This window comes from Drosophila teissieri, chromosome 3R, assembly GCF_016746235.2.
Source record: "Drosophila teissieri strain GT53w chromosome 3R, Prin_Dtei_1.1, whole genome shotgun sequence".
In the NCBI taxonomy this organism is placed as follows: domain Eukaryota; kingdom Metazoa; phylum Arthropoda; class Insecta; order Diptera; family Drosophilidae; genus Drosophila; species Drosophila teissieri.
In genome coordinates, this window is record NC_053032.1 from 30,431,058 (window position 1) to 30,451,011 (window position 19,954).

Consider the following 19,954-nt stretch of genomic DNA (forward strand, 5'->3'; position numbering starts at 1 on the left):
ATAACTATTTCCGGATTCAAAATTAACAATACAGTACAAATAAATATTGGATATTGTTATCCAGTAAAATGTAAAGCAATTACAACTAAAACTTGTTTTTCGATTTTAGGTTCTTCGACAATTGCAACTAAACAGAAACGAATTTAATTTAACTGAATTTGAAGTGTAATGAATGCCAAACCGTGAAATATAATGCTGCTACTCTCCATTGATTACACACTCGACTTAGGTTTTATTGTACTTTATTCTAGGTAGAATTGGTATGAATATATAAACTCGCGCTGAACGATCCTGTCTTTTGGGGACTGTATATAAAGTGTCTACAAAAACTAGGCGCGCACTCTCTATTGCTAATCGGTAATCCGTAATCTGCTCTATGACTAAACGTGACCTGATACTGATACATACTGCCGAATCGGGAAAGACTCGCGCGTGTACACATTTGGCTTAACTGCGATTTGCGATTCTGCGACCAGACCGACTCTGCTCTGATATGACTATAAACTAACGTAGACGAGGCCTAGGGGCTAAAGCGATTGACTGGCTTACAAACTGAACCAAACGGGGGGAAACCAAACTTATTGCGGCAATCGACGGCAGGTGGTCGATGGCGAAAAGTACGGGGAAGCTCTTAAGGATCCAGCTTGTGGTAGCGCTCCACGTCGGCGCAGCGGAAGAATACTTTGCACACGCACTGCTGATCCTGCGAGAGCAGCACCAGGCACTCCCGGCAGACCAGATGGCGGCAGGTGCGTATCTCGTAGCCGAACTGCGCGCTCCGGCAGTTAATGCAGCTGGCGGGTGGAGCACTTGATGATCCCGAGCCTGCGCTGGAGTTCGATGCCAACTGGCTGAAGCGCGTCACCTTCTGCAGCGCCTGCTGGATGGCCTGCTCGATGGAGGTTGTGGTCGAGGTCACCGTGGCACAGGCGCTACCGTGATGGCTGTGCCTTGCTCTCTTGGCCGCCGGCGGCGAGTGCGGCGATCCCCCGAAGGATGCCGCCGATGAGGATGTGGCCGTGGCTGTGGCCCTGCTCTTTCGCTGCTGCTGCTTGTAGGCGCTGCTTAGTGCCGAGTAGGTTCCCGCAGCCGGACTTATCTGTCCCGGCTGGCAGGTGCTGCTGGCGAACTGCGAGGCGTGACGACGACGCTGGCGTGAGGTGCCCAGCGAGCGGGGCACCGCCTTGAAGTGCTCCGAATTCTCCATGAGGAACTTCTCGATGCGCGCCTTTAGCGCCAGATTGAGAATCGCCTTGCGCTGCGCATTGAACTCCAGGCCTGTGAACGGATCCGAGGGCTGGCGACCCCACTTGGCCTCCTCCTCGGCGTGCTTGTCGATGGTGGACTGGTCCACCACTTTTCCAGACGGCAGCACGGTGGGGAAGATCTGCAGAAGCAATGGAAGAATTGATAAGGAGAGCTACAGAGTAAACCTTTTATGAAGCATCTTCCTATCTTTATACTCAAGTATGATTGCAACTTTCATTATGAAGTTCTCAAACTAGGAATAAGTATTATTCACATGACTTCCGATATCTACATTCTTAGACATTGATAATGTCATTATGACTGAACATTTGGAAGAATGATTCAGAAAGATAATAAATATGTTATTACTAGACTAGCATGTTTTTAAGATTGACAGGACTTCATAATATTCAGTACAAAAAAAGGGATTCCTCGGAACGACATTTAGGATATATTCCAGAAGCAATTGCAATGTTTTCTACTAACTCATATAAAACTGGCTTGCGCTGAATCTAAGCAAGAAGATATTTACCATTAGCTCCCAGGTGATGGAGTCGAGGAACTCCTCAGGAATGGAGAGCGTTGACTGCTCCCTGAGCTCTGGAACATTTCGCGGTGGTGATCTCTGCCCGGTGGGCGTCTGGGCCGCGTCCCTCTGGCCGTAGGGATCGCTAATCTCGCTCCAGATGGTCTTCACCAGCTCCCGATCGGCTTTGTCCAGGGAACGGGCAGGTAGGCCCCACATCTGAACTTTCCTCAGGACCGGAGGACACCGCTCCGTGGCCCGGATAACCACCTTGACGCTGTTCGTGCTGGCAAGGATCTTGTGGGCGGACTTGAAGAAGAACACCTTCTCGCTCTGCTCCGAGTTGGAGCTGCTCCGCGAGTTGTAGTCGCTCTGGTAGCAGAAGGTCACCGAATCCACGCCACGCCCCAGATCGCGCACGAAGGCCACCCGTTCCCAGATGCCGTCGTGTCGTCCGTGCAGCTCGAACGCAGTGGATCGTAGGGCACCGCAGGAGGGCCACAGCTTGATGACCTTCATGTCCACCGCCTTGGGGAAGTCGAAGACGATCTCAATGGGCGGCTTGCAGACGGCGAAGCACATGAATCCACGCTCCAGCTGCTCAATGTCGTCCGCCACCAGATTGGCTGCAGTGTACCCATCCTCGCAGACGGCGTCGCTCTCCACGGAGGGCTTCAGCTTCGGGTTGAGGAAGTTGATCAGGCTGCTCATCCTGAATGGCCTATGTGCTCGATACACTCAGCGTGTGTTATGTGGCTCTTTAAGGGGTATATCTATTGTCTGCCCCACCTGCTCTTTATTCGCAATGAAAATGGCGTCACTTCTCGGGAGTCTTTTGTTGTTGCCCCTGCCTTCGGAGGCTGGTAATCCTGGCTGGTAAGCCGCTGCTAATCCCGCAGAGGGTGCGCTCCCTGCTCTCGGCCGATCCTGAACACTCACAGCCTGGCCTGGACGTCGGCTGGCATCTCACAACGCTGCTTCAATTATAATTATCGCCCTGCCTCTTCGAATATTTATAAATCACTCGCTTGTGCAGTGTGACCATGCCCGCGCGGAGGTGGTGGGACCAGGCGGACTCCACGGCGGAGCCAACTCTGGCTGCGCTCTTTACACGCGCACGGTCACACCAAATAGCTGGGGCGGCTAAAATTTACAAATTCAAATTTTTGGTTGAATCTATAATTGACTCGTTTTATATGAAACAGTTAAACGAATGATTGCTATGTTAGGTTGAATAATACTCCTATTCAATATATTAGTAACGATTTTCTGGTAATTAATCTGAAAATATGTATTTATGTTTAATAAACAAACGAACGTCGCTTATCTCTCATATGATATGATAAGGTTTGTCAGATTGCAGCAAAGGCTCTGACTTCTTCTTTGAATTATAAAGTATCTAGGTAAAAATGTAGTCAAGGGAAAATCCAATCGAACTTGTAGAAATATGCAGTAAAACCCGTTGAATGCCAATTGATGGTGAATGGTCAAAAATCAGCCACTTTTACGATGCGATTATTTGGAAATCTGCCCCACCGGAGGCAGATTGTGGCCACTTCTTAAGCCAAAAATACATGCACATAAAAGTGCTACTATTCGCGATTAGGCTAATCTCCGGTTTGAATGGTTTTTGCCGGTTTGGTTAATGGGTTGACTATTGGCGGAGAGATAACGGAAGGCTATAAGTGGCCCCACATGTGGAAAGTATGCTCCAGTTGCTCATCCAGTTGCGAACCATGAAGGCCATCGGAATCCTGCTGGCGATCGCCTTGACCACCGGCTTCCTGGTGGTTTCCGCCGTAAATCTGCCCGGAGTGCCCGTGGATTTTGACGTGGACGACCACATCCTGTCCGCCATTGCGGACGACATATCCGAGCGTTTGGCCAAGGAGTACATTGCCTTTCTGAAGACCGGCGTGGAGACGCCCGAGTTCCTGAAGCTCACCAATCAGCTGGCCAAGTCGCACAGCCAGAAGGATATATTCACCAGGAACATGCCCGACCTGGAGCCCCGGGACAGCTTCTTTGTGTGCGTGGCCTGTCGCTCGGTGATGCGCGTGCTAATCCGCACCATTCGCGAAGAGGAGGGCGAGCTCCATGGGGAGGATAGCTCCGTGCTGATGAAGGATTTCGCCATGGACGTGTGCCGCCGCTTGAATCTGCAAACGGAGGAGGTCTGCGAGGGATTGATCGATTCCAACCTGCCCACCGTGGAGTACATCATGCGCAATTCCGAGAGTGACTCCCAGAGCTTCTGCTCGCTGTTCATGGAGTTCAGCTTCTGTAACACCGGTAGCAATCAAGATTACAATTGGACTTTGCCTGTGGACACTACTAAAGAGAGTTTGACTGCATCCAAGTCGGATACGCCCACTTTTAGTGACTCTGACATCAGGATCTGCCAATTCACCGATATTCACCACGATCCCTACTACACTCCCGGCAGCCTGGCCACTTGTGCGGAGCCCATGTGCTGCCAGAGGAACAAGGAGACGGCCGAGGGTACGGAGGGTGCAGCTGGATACTGGGGCGACTACCGGGACTGCGATCTGCCCTGGCACGCCTTTGAGTCCGCCCTGGACAACGCGGTGGCCAACTCCAAGTGCGACTACGTCTACCAGACCGGCGACATTGTGGACCACATGGTGTGGGCTACCTCCGTGGAGAAGAACACCATGGTGCTGACCAAGGTCAGTGAGCGACTCAACGCGGCCTTCGGAGATGTTCCCGTCTATCCCTGCATCGGCAACCACGAGCCTCATCCACTCAACCTGTAAGTATGGGATCCTTGAAATCTCAATTTGATTTCATACTTATATGTTGCATGAATTTTAATTCCTAATCTTTGATTATCCCGGATGTAGAAGTGGACTAATAATCCTTATCTTTATTTTTCCGCTGCATAGCAGCCAATAATTTATTGTGTTTTTAACTATTTTCAATTCATCGGCTTATCTATCGCGACTATTGGACTCTTGCAGCTTCAGTCCCGAGGGCGTTCCAGATGAGATCAGCACCAAGTGGCTCTACGAGCACCTGTACAACGATTGGTCCAAGTGGCTGCCGGCAGAGACCAAGGAAACGATCCTCAAAGGAGGCTACTACACGGTGGTGCCCAGGAAGGGCTTCCGTATCATCGCTCTGAACAGCAACGACTGCTATACGGACAACTTCTGGTTGTACCACAGTGGCACGGACAAGATTCCCCAGCTCCAGTGGTTCCACGACACCCTCTTGGAGGCCGAGAAGAACGGCGAGTACGTCCACGTGCTCACCCACATCCCGTCGGGCGATGGCACCTGCTGGTCCGTTTGGGCACGCGAGTTCAACCGCTGCATCACCCGCTTCAGCTCCACGATTAGTGGCATCTTCACAGGACACTCGCACAAGGACGAGCTATTCGTGTACTACTCGGAGGACGAGGGACACGCCACCGCAGTGGCCTGGAACGGCGGTGCTGTGACCACCTACTCCAACAAGAACCCCAACTACCGGGAGTACGCCGTTAATGCCGAAACCTTCACTGTGACCAACCACTGGACCTGGATCTACAACCTGACTGCTGCCAACCTGAAGCCGGATGAGCAGCCCGAGTGGTTCCTGGAGTACGAGTTCATCAAGGAGTTCACCGAGGACCTGAGTCCGGCCGGCATCGACAAGCTGCTCGATGAGTTCGCCGAGAATCCCACCTTGATGAGAAAGGTGAGCTGCGATCATCTCAAGTATATCACCATTGTGGCTATCATATCATATCATATCATTGTCAACTTGAGCAAAAGAGTTTCCCGCCTTATAATACCCGTGTTATCTCTAGTACTGGCGCTTCCGAGTGACCTCTGCAGATCCCCAGGTGAATGGAGGCTGTGATCGCACCTGCTTGGCAGGATCTCTTTGCCGAGCTGCTGTCACCATCAATTCCCAGCGAGGACGCTGCGAGGAGCTCCGTGAGAAGTTGTTCGCCTCGGTAAGTTACTTCCTACCTAAATACCCCGATTCGCAACTAACTGATGATTCTCTCCTTTCAGCTGGACAACGAGGAAAACACATCGTCGGGCGGCAGTGAAGCCACCACTCCAAGTCCCAGCACCCCGGGTGATAACGACGACGACAACGGTGGAGGAGCCTCCGCCTTGGGACTGCTCAGCGTCAGCTCCTTGCTGGCCATCGTCCTGTCCATCCGCCTAGCCCTGTAGTGATCCTCATTTGTACCCCCTAAGTTATATAAACCGAATGGATTCCATTCTAAAAATGGCCCCTCTCAAGTGGCAAATAGAAGTATGCGCTTATCCCTATCGAAGCTAATCTGTTGACTTTTGTTGAGGGACTTTGCTTTGCAGCCGGTTTCGTTATCGCCTAATGGCGATTAGGCGAAATTGGCTTATTAAACCGTGCTGGCCATAAAACAGGCCGCTGGCACCACTATTTTGCTGAAAATGGAACCACGGATAAGTGTAAACACGTGCACACGATCCATTTGGGCCATAATTTACGACACCTCGATTATGGAAAGAATCGTGATCAAATGCTGAGGATCATGCCATAATCTGACTCACTCTTGGGTGCACTTAAAAAAATAACTGTGTAAAATGTTTAAATTGCATCTTATAAACCTAGTAAGAAACTTGTATTGTTCTAAGCTTAAATAAATAAGAATATTACCTAATGAGATCTTTAGCTAACTCGAAGTCGTTACTACCGATTGAATAGATGCTTCCGGTCTTCTTCATGTCACTTATAGTACGTACTCCTTTCCAAAATCTGCTTTGCAGACTATCAGCTAAAGAAAACTGTTCCCAGAATGTACTTGGTAGTTTAGCTGTGAGATATCAGCGCCATTAGCAGCTTAAGAAGGCTGTTTCCGAACCCCAGTTGGTACGGGAATTCCGTTGTGCGATATCATCCCATCTGATAAGTGGCCAAGCTGATAGCGGTGATAGGAAGCTATAAGTAAGGGGCTCGACTTCAATCCCCTAAGCAGTCTCGCCATGAAGTTGATCCGGAGCACAGCCCTTTTGGGCGTCGGCATTTTACTCGTCGGATGCGGGGCGTTCAGCCTGCCCTCCGCCTACGATGTCCTGACCGAGGAGCAGCGCGCCACATCCCTTGTGTCAGGTGGGTTAATGATTCTCGGAAGGATTATGTAAAACCTTAGGCATTTAAACAGTGAAATCCGCGGTATCTATAACCTTTACAAGTTGAAACGCCTATCAAGACATGAATGGTGTGGATCAGATACATAATGTTTTTGAAAAGATAATCCAGCTGACAGCCTGAAGTGCGCCCATTGACAACCGTGATTGTTTTTTGCAGCCAGCATAGCGGAGGAGATAAGCCGCGAGTACCTGAAGTACCACCGCACTGGCATCGAGACGGAGAGGCTTCAGCAGCTGGGCAAGGATATCCGGAGTAGTCACAGCAAGAAGGCCATATTCACGGAGTCCATGGCCGATCTCACCTCCGCGGACCAGTTCTTCGCCTGCACCCTGTGCAGGTCCACCATCAACGTGTTTGCGCGCACTTTCACCGAGGGCGAACTGAGTGGTCCGGAGCGGGAGGAGGAGGCGAAGAGCCTGCTGCTGGGCATGTGTGACTACTTTGCCGTCAGCAACGCGGAGGTGTGCTCTGGAATTTTCGATCTCAACTGGCCTATTTTTGACTTCATTCTGAACGAAACGGTGGCCAACTCGAACACCTTCTGCAGCATGCTGCCCATTGCGATTTGCCAGGTGCAACAGGACGAGTACAATCTCACGCTGACCATCCAGGGAGACTTGCCCAAGGAATCCAATTCCAACCTGCCCGCCAAGAGCGCCGAGGATATTCTCGTCCTGCACCTGACCGACATCCACTACGATCCCGAGTACGCCGAGGGCAGCAACGCCGTTTGCGATGAGCCCATGTGCTGCCGGAATCCCTTGGCCGCAGGATCTGATTCCTCGGCAGCCGCTGGCTTTTGGTCGGATTACCGTGACTGCGACTGCCCCAAACGCCTGATCCTGAGTGCCTTCGAGCACATCAAGGACAACCACAAGATCGAGTGGATATACCACACCGGCGACGTGCCGCCCCACAACGTGTGGTCCACCACCAAGCAGGGCAACCTGGACATGTTGTCCGAAATCGACGCACTGCTGGCCCAGTACTTCCCGGACACGCCCATCTACCCCTGTCTCGGAAACCACGAGCCCCATCCAGCGAATGTGTGAGTACCCCGAGTACCCGTAATTTGCGGTCCATCAACTTTATTAAGCTAATGACCTAGCAGGGGGAACTTCAAAGCAGCGAATCCGCAAACGCCGTGAATTGGGGCAATACATTACTTCTCGATAATAATACGATGTGGCTAGTATTAATTCTGACCCAAAAAACCAAATAATGTTAGATCCTGCCCATTTTTAAAGGACTTTTATATACTCACCACAAATTCAAGCACTCCTGAAATGTATAAAACGGTTGGAGGTCATAGGAAAACCATTTTATGGGTATTGTTTAAAAAATTATAAAATTATACCACTGCTATTTAGATAAACTTCAGTTAAGGGTACTTCTGTTTGCCGATACTAAGGTCTCTTAAATGCGGAACAATTATGGTTTTCGAACTTCTGTATTTTCCGCTCAGATAAGGTTTATTGCAACAATTTGCCACAATTACAATTGCCAATTGGGAAAGTTTGCAATGTAGGTATTAGCGCTAGTCTAAAAATAATCCACTCCAGTTTTAAGTAATCGATTTTTAAGCAATTGTAGGGCAAATCCCAAGTTTATATCATAATCCTTTTCTGTAGTTTCGGCAACGACGAGATACCCAGCGCCCTGAAAGTTGACTGGCTGTATGAGCACGTGTGGAGCTTGTGGTCCAAGTGGCTGCCCGCCGAGGCGGAGACGACTGTGCTACGTGGAGGATACTACACCGCATCCCCGAGCAAGGGACACCGGATTGTGGCGCTGAACAGCATGGACTGCTACCTGTACAACTGGTGGCTGTACTATAATGCCACCTTGATCCAGGAGCAGCTGCAGTGGTTCCACGACACTCTGCTGTCGGCTGAGGAGGCGGGAGAATCGGTCCACATCCTGAGCCATATTCCCGCTGGCGATGGAGACTGCTGGAGCAACTGGGCTCTGGAATACAACAGGGTTCTCACCCGATTCAATGGCATCATCACTGGCGTCTTCAGTGGGCACACCCACAAGGACGAGATGAATCTGCATTACTCCGAGGACGGCTATGCCACGGTGGTCAACTGGAATGGCGGCAGTCTGACCACCTACTCCAACAAGAATCCCAACTACCGGCTGTACGAACTCAACCCGGAGAGCTGGCAGGTCCTGGACCACCACACCTACACATTCAACCTGACGGAGGCCAATCTGACGCCCGAGGAGCAGCCCAAGTGGCAGCTGGAGTACCAGTTCACCAAGGAGTACACCGAGGACACGAGTCCCGCGGGCATCGATCGCCTGCTGGTGCAAATGGCCGAGAAACCCGCGTTGCTTAGGAAGTTCTGGCGCAACAAGTTCACCAACTCCGATCCCAAGTTGGCGGAGGGCTGTGATGACGCCTGTCTGAGCACGACGATTTGCAGGCTGGCCACCAGTAACTACCAGGAGCGCACTCGCTGCAAGGAACTGCAGGCCATCCTGGCTGAGAGCGTGAGTACCTAATGGGATTCCCCCTCTAACTAACCACTTACCACTTGTCGCAAATCCCACTTGCAGTTGGAAAATGAGCCGGAAACGGATGATGATAACGATAACGACGGAGGTGGTGCAGCTGGACTATCTGCCCTCAGTTTGGCCTCCTTGCTGGCGCTGCTGGCTGCATCCAAAGTACTTGGATAAGCCTTAGAAGTCTATTCCTAACCCCTGGGATCCATATTATAAAAGGGTCCGGAAATAAACACACACACTTTTCTTGTAGTCAACACTCAGAATGTTCGATATACATGTATATATATATATATATATTACCTAAGATGCCTCTCGGGTAGCGAATACTTTGCGAATTAGCTGGATTAAGTTAAGAGTTAAGTTTAACCACTACGCTGGATTCCGGGGAGGAGTCGTCCAATGCTCTGGGCTTCTTTCTTTCATTTTTTTTACAAACATGTACATTTTTTGGACCGGGTCCCAACTCGCCAAAACTCGCGAACTTAGAGCGCACAGATGAGCGTGGCGATCTCCATGTCCGGCACATCGGCCTTGCGCAGGACAATGGCCGCTTGGTTCTGGTAGCGACCGGAGGACACCAGCCGCACGGTGCTCACCCCACAGAAGATGGCCTGCTCGGGACCCAGGTCACTGGAGGCGCCGCACACGGCACTGGCCAGCTCCATGCCAATGGCGTCCAGGCCGGCGGATCCTCCGATCTCCAAGCGATCGCTGGGCAATTGACACTGGTGGGAAGAGAGGATGTTAGCTGGGGAATGGGGTTACTCAAGGGCAGTACCCACATCGTAGTTGACCTTCGGCTGGGCACGCACACTCTTGCCGCCAATCCGCAAGCTGGCTAGTGAAACCACGGCCGGAAAGAGCGCCGAGATGGTGCAGTTGCGAGCCTGGCCAAAGTTGCTCATCTTGTACATGGCGGCCGTGTCCTGGACCAAAACGTTGCAGGCTAGAATCGGGAGAAATACTTTCTCTTTGCACATTATAGTATAGAGAAATGTGGCACTTACGTTGCGTGATCTTGTGGAACCGCACATTGGCCACAAAGGAGCCGCGCACTGGAATTCGGTACTGGAGCAAAGCGGCATTCTGGCTCGAACGGAAGAACTTCTTGTTGCTAACTCGTGGCCTGCACAAAAAGTGTGATTAAGTCATGGAAGGACACAAATACGGGGTGCCAGTTAAGACCACCCACCATTGTCTGTAGTTGTTGCAGAACTCGTAAACGCGCTCCTCCAGCGGCCGATGGTGATCCTTAATGCCCGGAAAGTACTCGCCATTCAGCTCCCAGCCGTCGACAAACTATCGAGTAAAGTGCGTCACACTTGGGCATCAATTTAGTGGCCCTCCGGAGCACTTACCGCCATTAGGGCTCCTGTCTCGCAGTTCGCGTCGTAGTGCTTCATTGTAATCTCCACAATCGTGTCTGGCTCCCCCATCACATACAGCCCGCAGACCTCGGGCTGCAGTTCCTGGACATCTGCTGCCGTTCCAGCTGCTGCTCCTGCTGCTGCTGCTGCTCCCTCCCCCGGAACTACACCCACTCCCATTCCAGCCCCAGCTGCTCCTGCTCCTGCCGCCTCCAGTTCGAGTAGAACGGCCTCCCGGTTGAGCGCCGAGTTGAGGGGGTTGAGCTTCTTGAAGATGTAGTCACCTGCCTCGGAGGCCACATGCATGCAATCTGCGGAGGGGGTGAAGGAAGTTAATGGCTCAGCACTGGGGGAAATTAGTTGCTACTACTACTCTCAGCCAGGCCAGGAAAAGTAGTTACTGATATGTAAAAGCTTCAATTGCAAACATTATTTGCAGTGCAGCCAATGCACTGAATGCCTTCGAGCAGCACAGCCCACAACCGAAACCGAAACCAATTTGTCTTGGCCAATTTCGAGGATACCCTGGAGAAGACGGGCGCTCAGGGGTGGGCTATTGAAATCCCCTTTGATTGTATGATGGTTGCCAACGTGGCTCCTGGGCAACAATTAATTTATCATGCGCATCCACTTAATGCCGGCCATAGTTGGCTGATTTATGGCCGGCATTATTAGCCGGGTCACCCACTCATACGATTTTTATGACCTCTCTGTGGCTCTGTGGCTCTGCGGCATCCACCAAAGCGGGTCGAAAAACAATTAAACTGCTATTTGACTTATTTTTTGCTCCACTCTTGACATGCATGTCACATACTTGGAGTGTCCTCGTGTGGGCTTTTTGTGGGATGTACTCGTACGTGAATCCCTTGCTGGGGATTGAGGTCCTGGAAGGATGGGAAGAAAGTGTATGAAGGGCACTTGGCACTCCTGGCACTTGGCGCCAATTTGTTTATGACACTCGCTAATTGCCTTCCACGGGCGGCTTTTCGGCCTCTCAATCAATCTATATATCAATACCATTTCAGCACACAATAAAACAGCTCTATTCATAAGTAATTAGGCATTATGATTAAATAATCGCACGCAAAGTGGCTGGTAGTTAATAAATAATCATAAACTATTAAGCTGCTTATTGCGCTGGTAAGAGGAGAATAATAGTACTTCTTTGAGTTTCAATAAAAATTGTTTCCCGGAAGCCTTTCAATTATTTCGAACAGCATGTTGATATCTTCTGTATGAACTTTTTTCATAATTGTAACTTTTTCCATAACTGCAAAGTATCTAGGCGACCTGAGGTGCTCTTTGTTTAACCCCCGGATTAAAGTGGCATTCGTTCGTCCTTCGAAATTGTATAGCTATTTCTGGAAGTGACGTCATTAAGCTGACCCATCCCCCTCCCGCCCTCCCCCAACCGCCCCACTTCACCAAGTGAACGTTGTCCTGACTATAAATAAAAGCAATTATAAATCGGCAGTGCCACAGATTTGTTGATGTTTCACCTGATTCCGGGATTGTGAGACTGATGCAACTCAACTTTCCATTTATTGGAACCTGCGACATGCGGTTGCTCTGGCGATGGTTTTCCCCAGGGAGATGGGGGAAATGGGTGGAAAATCTGGGTGGTTGGGTGGCAGAGGGATTAGGTCAATTGAAGTTGGCACGAGTTGCTGGCAGCACGTTGAGCACTGAAATTTATTAAGTTTTCGTTCGCAGGAATCACAATTTCCCAGCTCTCTCCGGCCATCGAGTGGCCACAAGTTTGTAATCTTTCATTTCCATTTGGGCAGTTTGGGTCAGTTTGTCCATGGAGAGGAGGGGGGTGAACAAAGAAAAGTGGAGTGCACTTTGATTTGAATTTTAATGGGCAATACATTCGGGTTGCTTGGCTATACAAATTGCGCATACGCCCCGGGTTCCCAGGCATGGCATGGAATATTACAAGAAGCGCTCGCAACTTATGCAGAAATCAATTTGAGAGACAAGTAAACAAGGTTTAGAAAGCGCCTTAAACTCGTCGCTGTCGCCAAAGTGCATTTTCCATTTTCCGCCGAGGGCACTTGACTAAAAAGTTTTCCACCCCCTTTTTCCACCCCCTTGCTGCACGCCGCGCATGAGAATCGTAACTTACCTGAGACCGTGTGCACATTGTGCGGCACCGCAGGGCTGGGGAAAAGCTCAAAGGACCGCTTCACACTGGGCCAGGCCTGAAAGGGAAAAAATGGCAGGGAAATTAAGGGCATGCACTGGGCTAAAATATTCTATCTATGACATATTAAAATGCTTTAGCAATATAATAAACTATTTTAAACTTAAGGCTTTGCAGTGTTTAATTTAAAGTGGAGCATCCTTCCTGCAGACTGAAAGTGAGTCCGAAACTTAGTAAGCAATCCGCACAAAGGAGATACCGCCAGACCAGGAGAGGGGCAATCGCGGGAGGGGGCCAAAGGATCAGCGGGGTGTCCTTGGCGGCTAATGTCCGCCGACTTCTGTAGTTGTTTCGCGAAAGAAAGAAATCCTCGCGGGGGGCAGCTAATGCGGCACTTAGGGCTCAGTCCACAATGCAACTGCAGAGGACTGGGTGGCCAGAGGACAGGATGTGGGCGACAAGAGGTCAGCCGGGCAGAGGACAATAGCCGGTTTTAATTAAACTACCACACACGATTCTCCAATAAACAGAAATCGAGCAGATGACGCCCAGGACGTGCTCGGCCAAGAAGGATATACATATATATTACGAGGGAGCTGGGGAAATTTTAAGCATGACAAATCGGGCGCAAAAGTTAAAAGTTTTTATTAACGAAAAACCCACTCAGCCTACGAGCCAGATTTTTTTGCGCCCCGCTTTTCTTCTTTTTATGATTGATTAGTGGTAACTTTTTTTTCGGATTTTCCCGTTAATTGAAATCGCACCCAGGCCGCTGGGAAATTGATAAATGGTGACGCATTGGCCGCGCACCGAAATAATTGCGTTAAGGCCAAAAAGTTTTGGCTTTCGTTATTCGGCTTTTGGGACATTTGTTTGCGCAACACTCGAGCTTTGGCTTTAACGAGTCGCCGGGGCGTTATGGAACTGTCAATTAGTGGCGGTTTGTGCCAGAGCAAAGCAACTTTAATCCCCGGTCCCGGAGAAGATTCCAGCCAGGGAGGATTGCCAGCCTGACGTCACAAATCTTTCGGCTTCAGATTCGATGGATTTGAGACGAGAGAGTCGCTGGATAAACTGTCAACAGGCTGTAAATAAATAATAAACATGATCCCTTTGAAAACACACTTGGCAGCGGCCTGATTTGCATAATCACAATGCCGCCATCGGAATTTCGGAATTTCGGATTCGAGGGACTCGGGAACTGCGCCAGTGTGGGCGAAAGTCACACTGGACGCCTTTATGCCAAACTAAGCGAATCGCAGGATGCGCCAGCTGCTCCATCAAAAGGACCTGGGCCCCATTGGGGACCTGGGCCGCCTTCGAAAAGTTGCCACGGAGATTGGAGGACTCGATTCAAAGTAGCTGAAACTTCTGTGGGCGGCGAAAATAGAAAAGTTCTATGGGCATTGTGACAATCCTGGGAAGAAACCCGTTGAGTTGAAGTCCTTTCCCCTCCTCCTTCAACTCTATTGAACTTGCATTCCTGCATTTATGGGCTATTGAATGGTGGGCTTTTATTAGCACAACTCTTGAAATTATATGGCATTGCAAAAATAACTTTCTCTTATAATTGAGTGGTTCCTGTATTCTAAATTTCCTCATTTTACAGCTCATTTAAATAAACAATTTAAACTTGTTGAAATAATTAGGAATTCTTTTATATTCTCAAAGTCATGCCTTGAATACCGAAGACAACCGCTTAAAGAATGCCGCCATTAAAAAACAGGAATATTCAATTAGTTTTTCTTCTTCATTCTTAAATTCTTCATTCTATTTTTGATTTTTGGCAGCTAGGAGGTCGCGTGATTTGATTAATGAACCCATTGTTCAGTACTTTTTGGCATTATTCATTATTCGGGAAACCGGAAGGGGAGGTATGAGCACTCAAGGCCGCGTTAGGCGTCAGATTCCTTTGTTCCCATCGCCCCAGCTCCAGGAAGCCCGCTAATTAGCAAAGGATATGCGAATCAGGTCCTCACATGCCACTGCCGGGACTTAAGATGCCAGAAATATTTGCGAGTTGATTAAAAGTTTGCTGGGCGACACCAAGGCGCAATTTTGCCGGCGGAAGGAAGCACCTGACAAAATTGGAATCCTTTTTTGGGGGGTCAGGTAAATATTGACTTTTGGCATCGCGAGACTTTTGGCAGGAGATCCGGTGGTAATCCTACAGCTAAAGCAAACACTTGCAATCGGTGGAAGTGGAAGCTCCACTGGCGGAATGACTAAGTTATAAGACGGCTTCAAAGGAGGCGGCTTTAAGCAGGACGCGGTACTTGCCGTATTCCTGGCCATGAATAAGTGATGCACTCGCCGGTGTCCGGCGGAGCAACAGGCTGCCATTGGACCATAAAATATTCAGACTTCTTTATGGCCGGCGTTAATTTCACTCAAGGAGTCGTCGTCCTGAAAGGATTCGTCTAACTGAGTGATGCTGGCTCAAGTATGCACATAATGCCGGATGCTTAAGAATATGGCCAACTAAGCGTGGCTCAAGTCGGAACTAAGTCAAATGAATGGCCACGAAATGAAGAAGAAACGAGTCCCTGGAGGCTTCAAACCAGAAGAGCATCCTGTCGAAGAGGAATGGCTTAATTATGATCCTTCCCCTTATTTATTTGCCATCTAAAAAATGGCCTTATTTGCGTCAGCAATTCATTCAACTCCGCGATTCAGAGTTAAGCTCGGCGTTTGTCAGAGCTCATAGTCATCAAGTGAAAATCCAGGGATTAACACTGGGAGCCGCAAATGAATTCGATTACGCATACGCACTGTTGAACGCCGAAAACCGAACACCGAGCGTTGTTATTGGCTGTAATTACTTAATTAATTTCGCGCCACCGCAAATGAACTGTGAACCGCAGTTTGGCAAAAAAAAAAGTTATTCTGATACTGCCATTTTGACGTCATGCCTTCATGAGCTGCAATGTCATATGAAGAGGGAAATTCGAGTGCTGCCACGGCGGAAATTAGTTCTGCCTTAAATGCCTTGGCTACATCCTCCTCCCCGATTTATGTCGAACATATTGCATTCGAGATTTATGCACGAGTTCTGCCCGAACGGAATTGAATAGATGGCATAAATTTCGCGCAACTGCTGCTACATGATGAATGAAATTTATGGAAATTAGAGGGGTCCCCCAAAGATATTGGCCCATACGATATGAGACCTTCGAAAGCAGACGCAATTACAGCTCACAAAGGATAGAGAACAATATAGGGGTAGCTATCTAATCTTGATCTTAGAGTCCCAAAATATTGTTGCATACTTCCAGGCACTTTAAGTTCATAGGGGAACTCCCTTGCAAGTGTGTAGGTATCCACGAACAAAGCACAAGCCCCTAAGCACCCAATTTGTGGCTGGTGCAATTAGGGGTCACCTCGGAACGCTTAAGCTTATCTTTCCATGTCACACCGCTCCGCAACTCAGTTTCCCTCTGTTGCACCCGATGACATTCATGTTTTAATTGTTGTCGTTCTCACATGTTGCCAGAGTGAAAAACGAAGCTCCACGGGGGGAAGTAGAGGAAAAACGGGAAAAGCGGGAAAGCGGGGAGCATGCGGGCGGAAATGGGCCAGCAGGGGTGTGGCTGTCATGTCCTGGCTTAAATGGCTGTAAAGTGCCAAAGCGTCGGTGTCAACATTAAGCGCACATCAAGTGCAGGACTCTCAGGCAATCGAGCAGGATGTGGATTTGCAGCGGGGCCAGAAGGGGCAGGGGAGGGGGAGTGCTGTGCAGGGCGAGTGTTGAAAATCTCGTCCATGTCTAAAGTGAGTGACCACGGCAGGAATGAGTCAGTTGCAGTTTCATTGCCTTCGATTCGCTGGTTTTTCCGCCCATGACTGTTTGGTTTTTGCCACCGCCCACGGCTCACAGGCAGGTGCGAAATTTACATTTATCCTTGGCCAGTGAAGTGGATTCGCAACGTCCTGGCTTCACGACTCTGCCCACAAAGTTGCCATTGAGCAAACGTATCGCAGGTTCTTGCCGCTTGATGGATGGCAGGTAGCAGGAGTGAAAAATATAACCTTAATCGTCCAGCACTTGCCAATATTTTCACATCCAAATGCCTTCCGTCTTTGGCAGGCTAACATGACAAATGTTGTAAAGCCAATATTTTTATATCCTTTTTGCATGTGTTATTTTCGCACATTAAGCTGTTTTCTATTTCTTGCTCACAAGAAAATGAATTACTGGCCCAAGGCAAACTTACATTACGCACAGATGAATCATATTTCAGTGCTGTTCTACTGAAATAAAATTCCTTAAAATATTTTTCTGTGCCTCTGGAAAGATGGATTCGATTGGGTATTTCAGGCGCTGCTATCTTATCTGTCTTGGAGGAGTCTCAATCATAATTAGCACGAGTTCTATTTTTGTTGCGACTGCAACCAAATGTCACGGCAACTTTTCCACTGATTGGACCATTACCAAATCGCATTAAGTATTCATTTGCGACGGGCCGAAACTATGACCCGCTGACCCCCTGACCCGCTTGGACTTTCATAAATTGATTACTAACTAGAGTGTGCAACGTGAACCTAATGAAGGTAATCAGTTGTAGCATAAGCCGGAGCTGAAAGGCTGCCAAAAAGTTTGGCAATAACGCCGACAGCTAGAATCAATCAATCTGGCCAAAAAATCTGGGCCGAGGGAAATTAGATCAAGTCATTAGAACAACGGGGAAACAAAAGTTGGCCCAACTTGTTGATCGAATTACAGGGAGTAACACGCGTGACTTCGTCATCAACTGATACACAGGGAATAAAAAGGATATTCTTTAAGACTTCTTTGGAATGCTTCAGCACTATTTAAAAACAGTGCAATGCAATATGCACAAAAGACAATTATCAATGTTTAGAAATATATTTCAGTGGTTATAAGTATTCATTCTGTGTTACAAACTTTCAATCGTCACTCACCTGAACGCCCAGCACAATCATGGAGAAATAGAGATAGACAACCAACTTCATCGCGACTTTCGATTGGCGAAATCTGAGGCGAAAATGGCCAATCCCCGCGGGGAGATTGAAAAACAGTTGACGAGGTTTGAGGCGACTTTTCAATTAACCCTCGGGTTCCGGTGCGCCTTTTTCTTTTGATCCTGTGACCGCCTGACCGCCTGGCCGTTGCTTAGAGATTAGAGCAGGAATCACGCACCCAATAACTTCATTAGAGCGTGGAATTGGCGACGGAGGCACGCGATGCGATGCTTGCTGGGCACACGTTGCGTATACTTGATGCGGGTTTGAAATGGCGCCGGGGAAACCGATTTAAGTTTCACAGGGTAAAAGAAACCAAGAAACCGTTGCAGGACGAAAACAAGGACGATGCGTCTACGCTGCCGCTCGACGACCGAGTGTTGGTCCTTATCAGCGCCGCATTTCCTTTTATAGCCAGTCGTCCTTGCCGAACTCACAGTTTTTTTTAAACTTTTCTTCAAGGGTTTTTGCTTGATGTTTGCAGGCTTTATCTGTGTGGGTCTATGAAGATTTGGCTTTACATTTTCCGTAAAGCATTTCCTCGTCATTATTTACCTTGCTTGTATATTATTATTATTTCACTTGGATTTCCACTGCATTTTTTGAAATACTTGCCGCTGTTTGGTTACTCACCACCATCAGCTTTTCCGGTGAATTTTCTAGCGAGCATTGCCAACAGAAACGGCTGAGGAAAAGCTTAGGTGGAAAGCTCTTTCAAATGGAATTCCGACTTTATTTGAAAATGGATCTTAGAAAATAAGGATACTTAATTTAAAACGGAACTTACAATGTGCTCTTTTTGTGTCTAAACTATTAGATATAATTCTTTAATGAATTTTTCAATTGAATTGATAACATTTTTTCCTATATAAACTTTTAAGTGGTCTACTTTAAGGCAGCTCCTAGTTTCACATCCCTACTTCAATCCCATGTCCAAGGTGGGGGCCACAGCCACGGGAATAGGCACGTTTCGGGGATGACTCACATCCCCCCTGTCGTAGTAACCACCCAAGTGCTCTCCCGGCACGTGGTACAGTCCATAGTGCAATCCATTGTTGGCCACCTGTGGGTGCATAGGGAACAGTGATCAAATAGAGGTTTCCTACTACCCTGCCGCCCACTCACCCTCTTTAGGCCATTGATAGAGGCCAAGAGCAGGGCCATCTTGGCCAGTAGCAGAGCTTTGCCACTCACTATGGAGAGCATTTGGAAGCCCATGGGTACTAGGATGGCTCCCAAGGCAGTCACGCCAAACATCATGGTTATGATCATGTTGTAGCGATGTCTTCTCAGCCGGGCACTTCCCACAGGATCGCTGCTAGAAGCCTCTGCGAAATGGTGCATCAATGAATGATGAATGAGGTATAAGTTAACCAGAACCCACCACTACTCAGGTATCTCTCCGTCAGCTTGCCCAGGCTCACTTGCAGGGTGTGGGTGGTCAAGCCCTTGGCCAAGCTCACTGCCAGTTGATCGAACCAGGTTAGGTGCTTCAAATCCTTTCGTTCCTCTTCAGGCCGTGTGGCATTTTCCGTAATATTCGGAGCGGACACCAGGCGAACGCCATCGTAAATGGAAATCTCTGGGGACGACATGATGCCCTCGAAGATGTGCAAGCTGCGGGAGCGGAAACAAGACCACAGACTTCGGTGCACTCCAGACTGATAGCAGTCTCGCAGATCAGTGCGCAGCTTCTTCAGCTGCGATATCCACGATTTGTCCGCCTGATCCTCTCCAGCCGCGCACCGATCCCCGAGGATCACGCCAAGTAGGAATATGAACAGAACCGACGGTGCTCGCATTGTTCGCCCTTCGAAAGCCAAAATGAAACTGCATCCAATGAGCCGCCAACGATGCGGTTTTTATAACCCACTGCTGACCAGTGATCGGCGACCGATCTCGTCCAGTGCACCCGGTCATTGGGGCACAAGTGGAAACCCTCTTCTGGGATCCCTAACGGTTTTCCTTTAGCGGTCATGGTCGGCAGCCAGCGTTGTTGGTGACTTCGAAACC

The 19,954-nt window shown here is 49.1% G+C and overlaps 5 protein-coding genes across 5 annotated transcripts; 2 read left to right on the forward strand and 3 right to left on the reverse strand.

Moving 5' to 3' along the window:
* Nucleotides 1–225: 225 nt before the first annotated feature.
* Nucleotides 226–2,965, reverse strand: LOC122619889 (RING finger protein 37). The gene is made up of 3 exons (XM_043797094.1): nt 2,564–2,965; nt 1,781–2,495; nt 226–1,387 (listed from the first exon to the last, which is right to left on the reverse strand). The coding sequence occupies exons 2-3, from the start codon at nt 2,483–2,485 to the stop codon at nt 632–634; spliced, it is 1,461 nt and encodes a 486-aa protein (XP_043653029.1). The 5' UTR covers nt 2,486–2,495; nt 2,564–2,965; the 3' UTR covers nt 226–631.
* A 518-nt stretch (nt 2,966–3,483) lies between these two features.
* Nucleotides 3,484–6,009, forward strand: LOC122620252 (sphingomyelin phosphodiesterase). Its single transcript, XM_043797630.1, has 4 exons — nt 3,484–4,547; nt 4,756–5,476; nt 5,589–5,738; nt 5,800–6,009. The coding sequence occupies exons 1-4, from the start codon at nt 3,511–3,513 to the stop codon at nt 5,965–5,967; spliced, it is 2,076 nt and encodes a 691-aa protein (XP_043653565.1). The 5' UTR covers nt 3,484–3,510; the 3' UTR covers nt 5,968–6,009.
* A 715-nt stretch (nt 6,010–6,724) lies between these two features.
* On the forward strand, nt 6,725–9,708 carry LOC122619604 (sphingomyelin phosphodiesterase). Its single transcript, XM_043796628.1, has 4 exons — nt 6,725–6,886; nt 7,085–7,976; nt 8,560–9,427; nt 9,494–9,708. The coding sequence occupies exons 1-4, from the start codon at nt 6,760–6,762 to the stop codon at nt 9,614–9,616; spliced, it is 2,010 nt and encodes a 669-aa protein (XP_043652563.1). The 5' UTR covers nt 6,725–6,759; the 3' UTR covers nt 9,617–9,708.
* A 24-nt stretch (nt 9,709–9,732) lies between these two features.
* LOC122619605 (corticotropin-releasing factor-binding protein) lies at nt 9,733–18,304 on the reverse strand. Its single transcript, XM_043796629.1, has 7 exons — nt 17,882–18,304; nt 12,941–13,016; nt 10,804–11,123; nt 10,638–10,744; nt 10,453–10,571; nt 10,228–10,391; nt 9,733–10,170 (listed from the first exon to the last, which is right to left on the reverse strand). The coding sequence occupies exons 1-7, from the start codon at nt 17,930–17,932 to the stop codon at nt 9,928–9,930; spliced, it is 1,080 nt and encodes a 359-aa protein (XP_043652564.1). The 5' UTR covers nt 17,933–18,304; the 3' UTR covers nt 9,733–9,927.
* A 553-nt stretch (nt 18,305–18,857) lies between these two features.
* LOC122621931 lies at nt 18,858–19,743 on the reverse strand. The gene is made up of 3 exons (XM_043799949.1): nt 19,326–19,743; nt 19,067–19,269; nt 18,858–19,004 (listed from the first exon to the last, which is right to left on the reverse strand). Exons 1-3 carry the CDS (start codon nt 19,741–19,743, stop codon nt 18,858–18,860), a joined length of 768 nt encoding a protein of 255 aa, XP_043655884.1.
* Between the last annotated feature and the right edge of the window lie 211 nt (nt 19,744–19,954).

Bases quoted from the DNA above. Each gene is read 5' to 3' on its own strand.
- LOC122619889 (XM_043797094.1), bottom strand. From the start codon at position 2,485: ATGAGCAGCCTGATCAACTTCCTCAACCCGAAGCTGAAGCCCTCCGTG. The intron at 1,388-1,780 runs GTAAATATCTTC...TTGCTTCTGCAG, and splicing joins CCATCACCTGGGAGCTAATG to ATCTTCCCCACCGTGCTGCC.
- LOC122620252 (XM_043797630.1), top strand. From the start codon at position 3,511: ATGAAGGCCATCGGAATCCTGCTGGCGATCGCCTTGACCACCGGCTTC. The intron at 4,548-4,755 runs GTAAGTATGGGA...GGACTCTTGCAG, and splicing joins GAGCCTCATCCACTCAACCT to CTTCAGTCCCGAGGGCGTTC. The intron at 5,739-5,799 runs GTAAGTTACTTC...CTCTCCTTTCAG, and splicing joins GTGAGAAGTTGTTCGCCTCG to CTGGACAACGAGGAAAACAC.
- LOC122619604 (XM_043796628.1), top strand. From the start codon at position 6,760: ATGAAGTTGATCCGGAGCACAGCCCTTTTGGGCGTCGGCATTTTACTC. The intron at 6,887-7,084 runs GTGGGTTAATGA...TGTTTTTTGCAG, and splicing joins CGCCACATCCCTTGTGTCAG to CCAGCATAGCGGAGGAGATA. The intron at 9,428-9,493 runs GTGAGTACCTAA...TCCCACTTGCAG, and splicing joins AGGCCATCCTGGCTGAGAGC to TTGGAAAATGAGCCGGAAAC.
- LOC122619605 (XM_043796629.1), bottom strand. From the start codon at position 17,932: ATGAAGTTGGTTGTCTATCTCTATTTCTCCATGATTGTGCTGGGCGTT. The intron at 11,124-12,940 runs GTAAGTTACGAT...CCCCCTCCGCAG, and splicing joins CAATGTGCACACGGTCTCAG to ATTGCATGCATGTGGCCTCC. The intron at 10,171-10,227 runs GTGGGTACTGCC...TCTTCCCACCAG, and splicing joins AGCCGAAGGTCAACTACGAT to TGTCAATTGCCCAGCGATCG.
- LOC122621931 (XM_043799949.1), bottom strand. From the start codon at position 19,743: ATGCGAGCACCGTCGGTTCTGTTCATATTCCTACTTGGCGTGATCCTC. The intron at 19,270-19,325 runs GTGGGTTCTGGT...ACCATTTCGCAG, and splicing joins GGAGAGATACCTGAGTAGTG to AGGCTTCTAGCAGCGATCCT. The intron at 19,005-19,066 runs GTGAGTGGGCGG...ATGCACCCACAG, and splicing joins CTATCAATGGCCTAAAGAGG to GTGGCCAACAATGGATTGCA.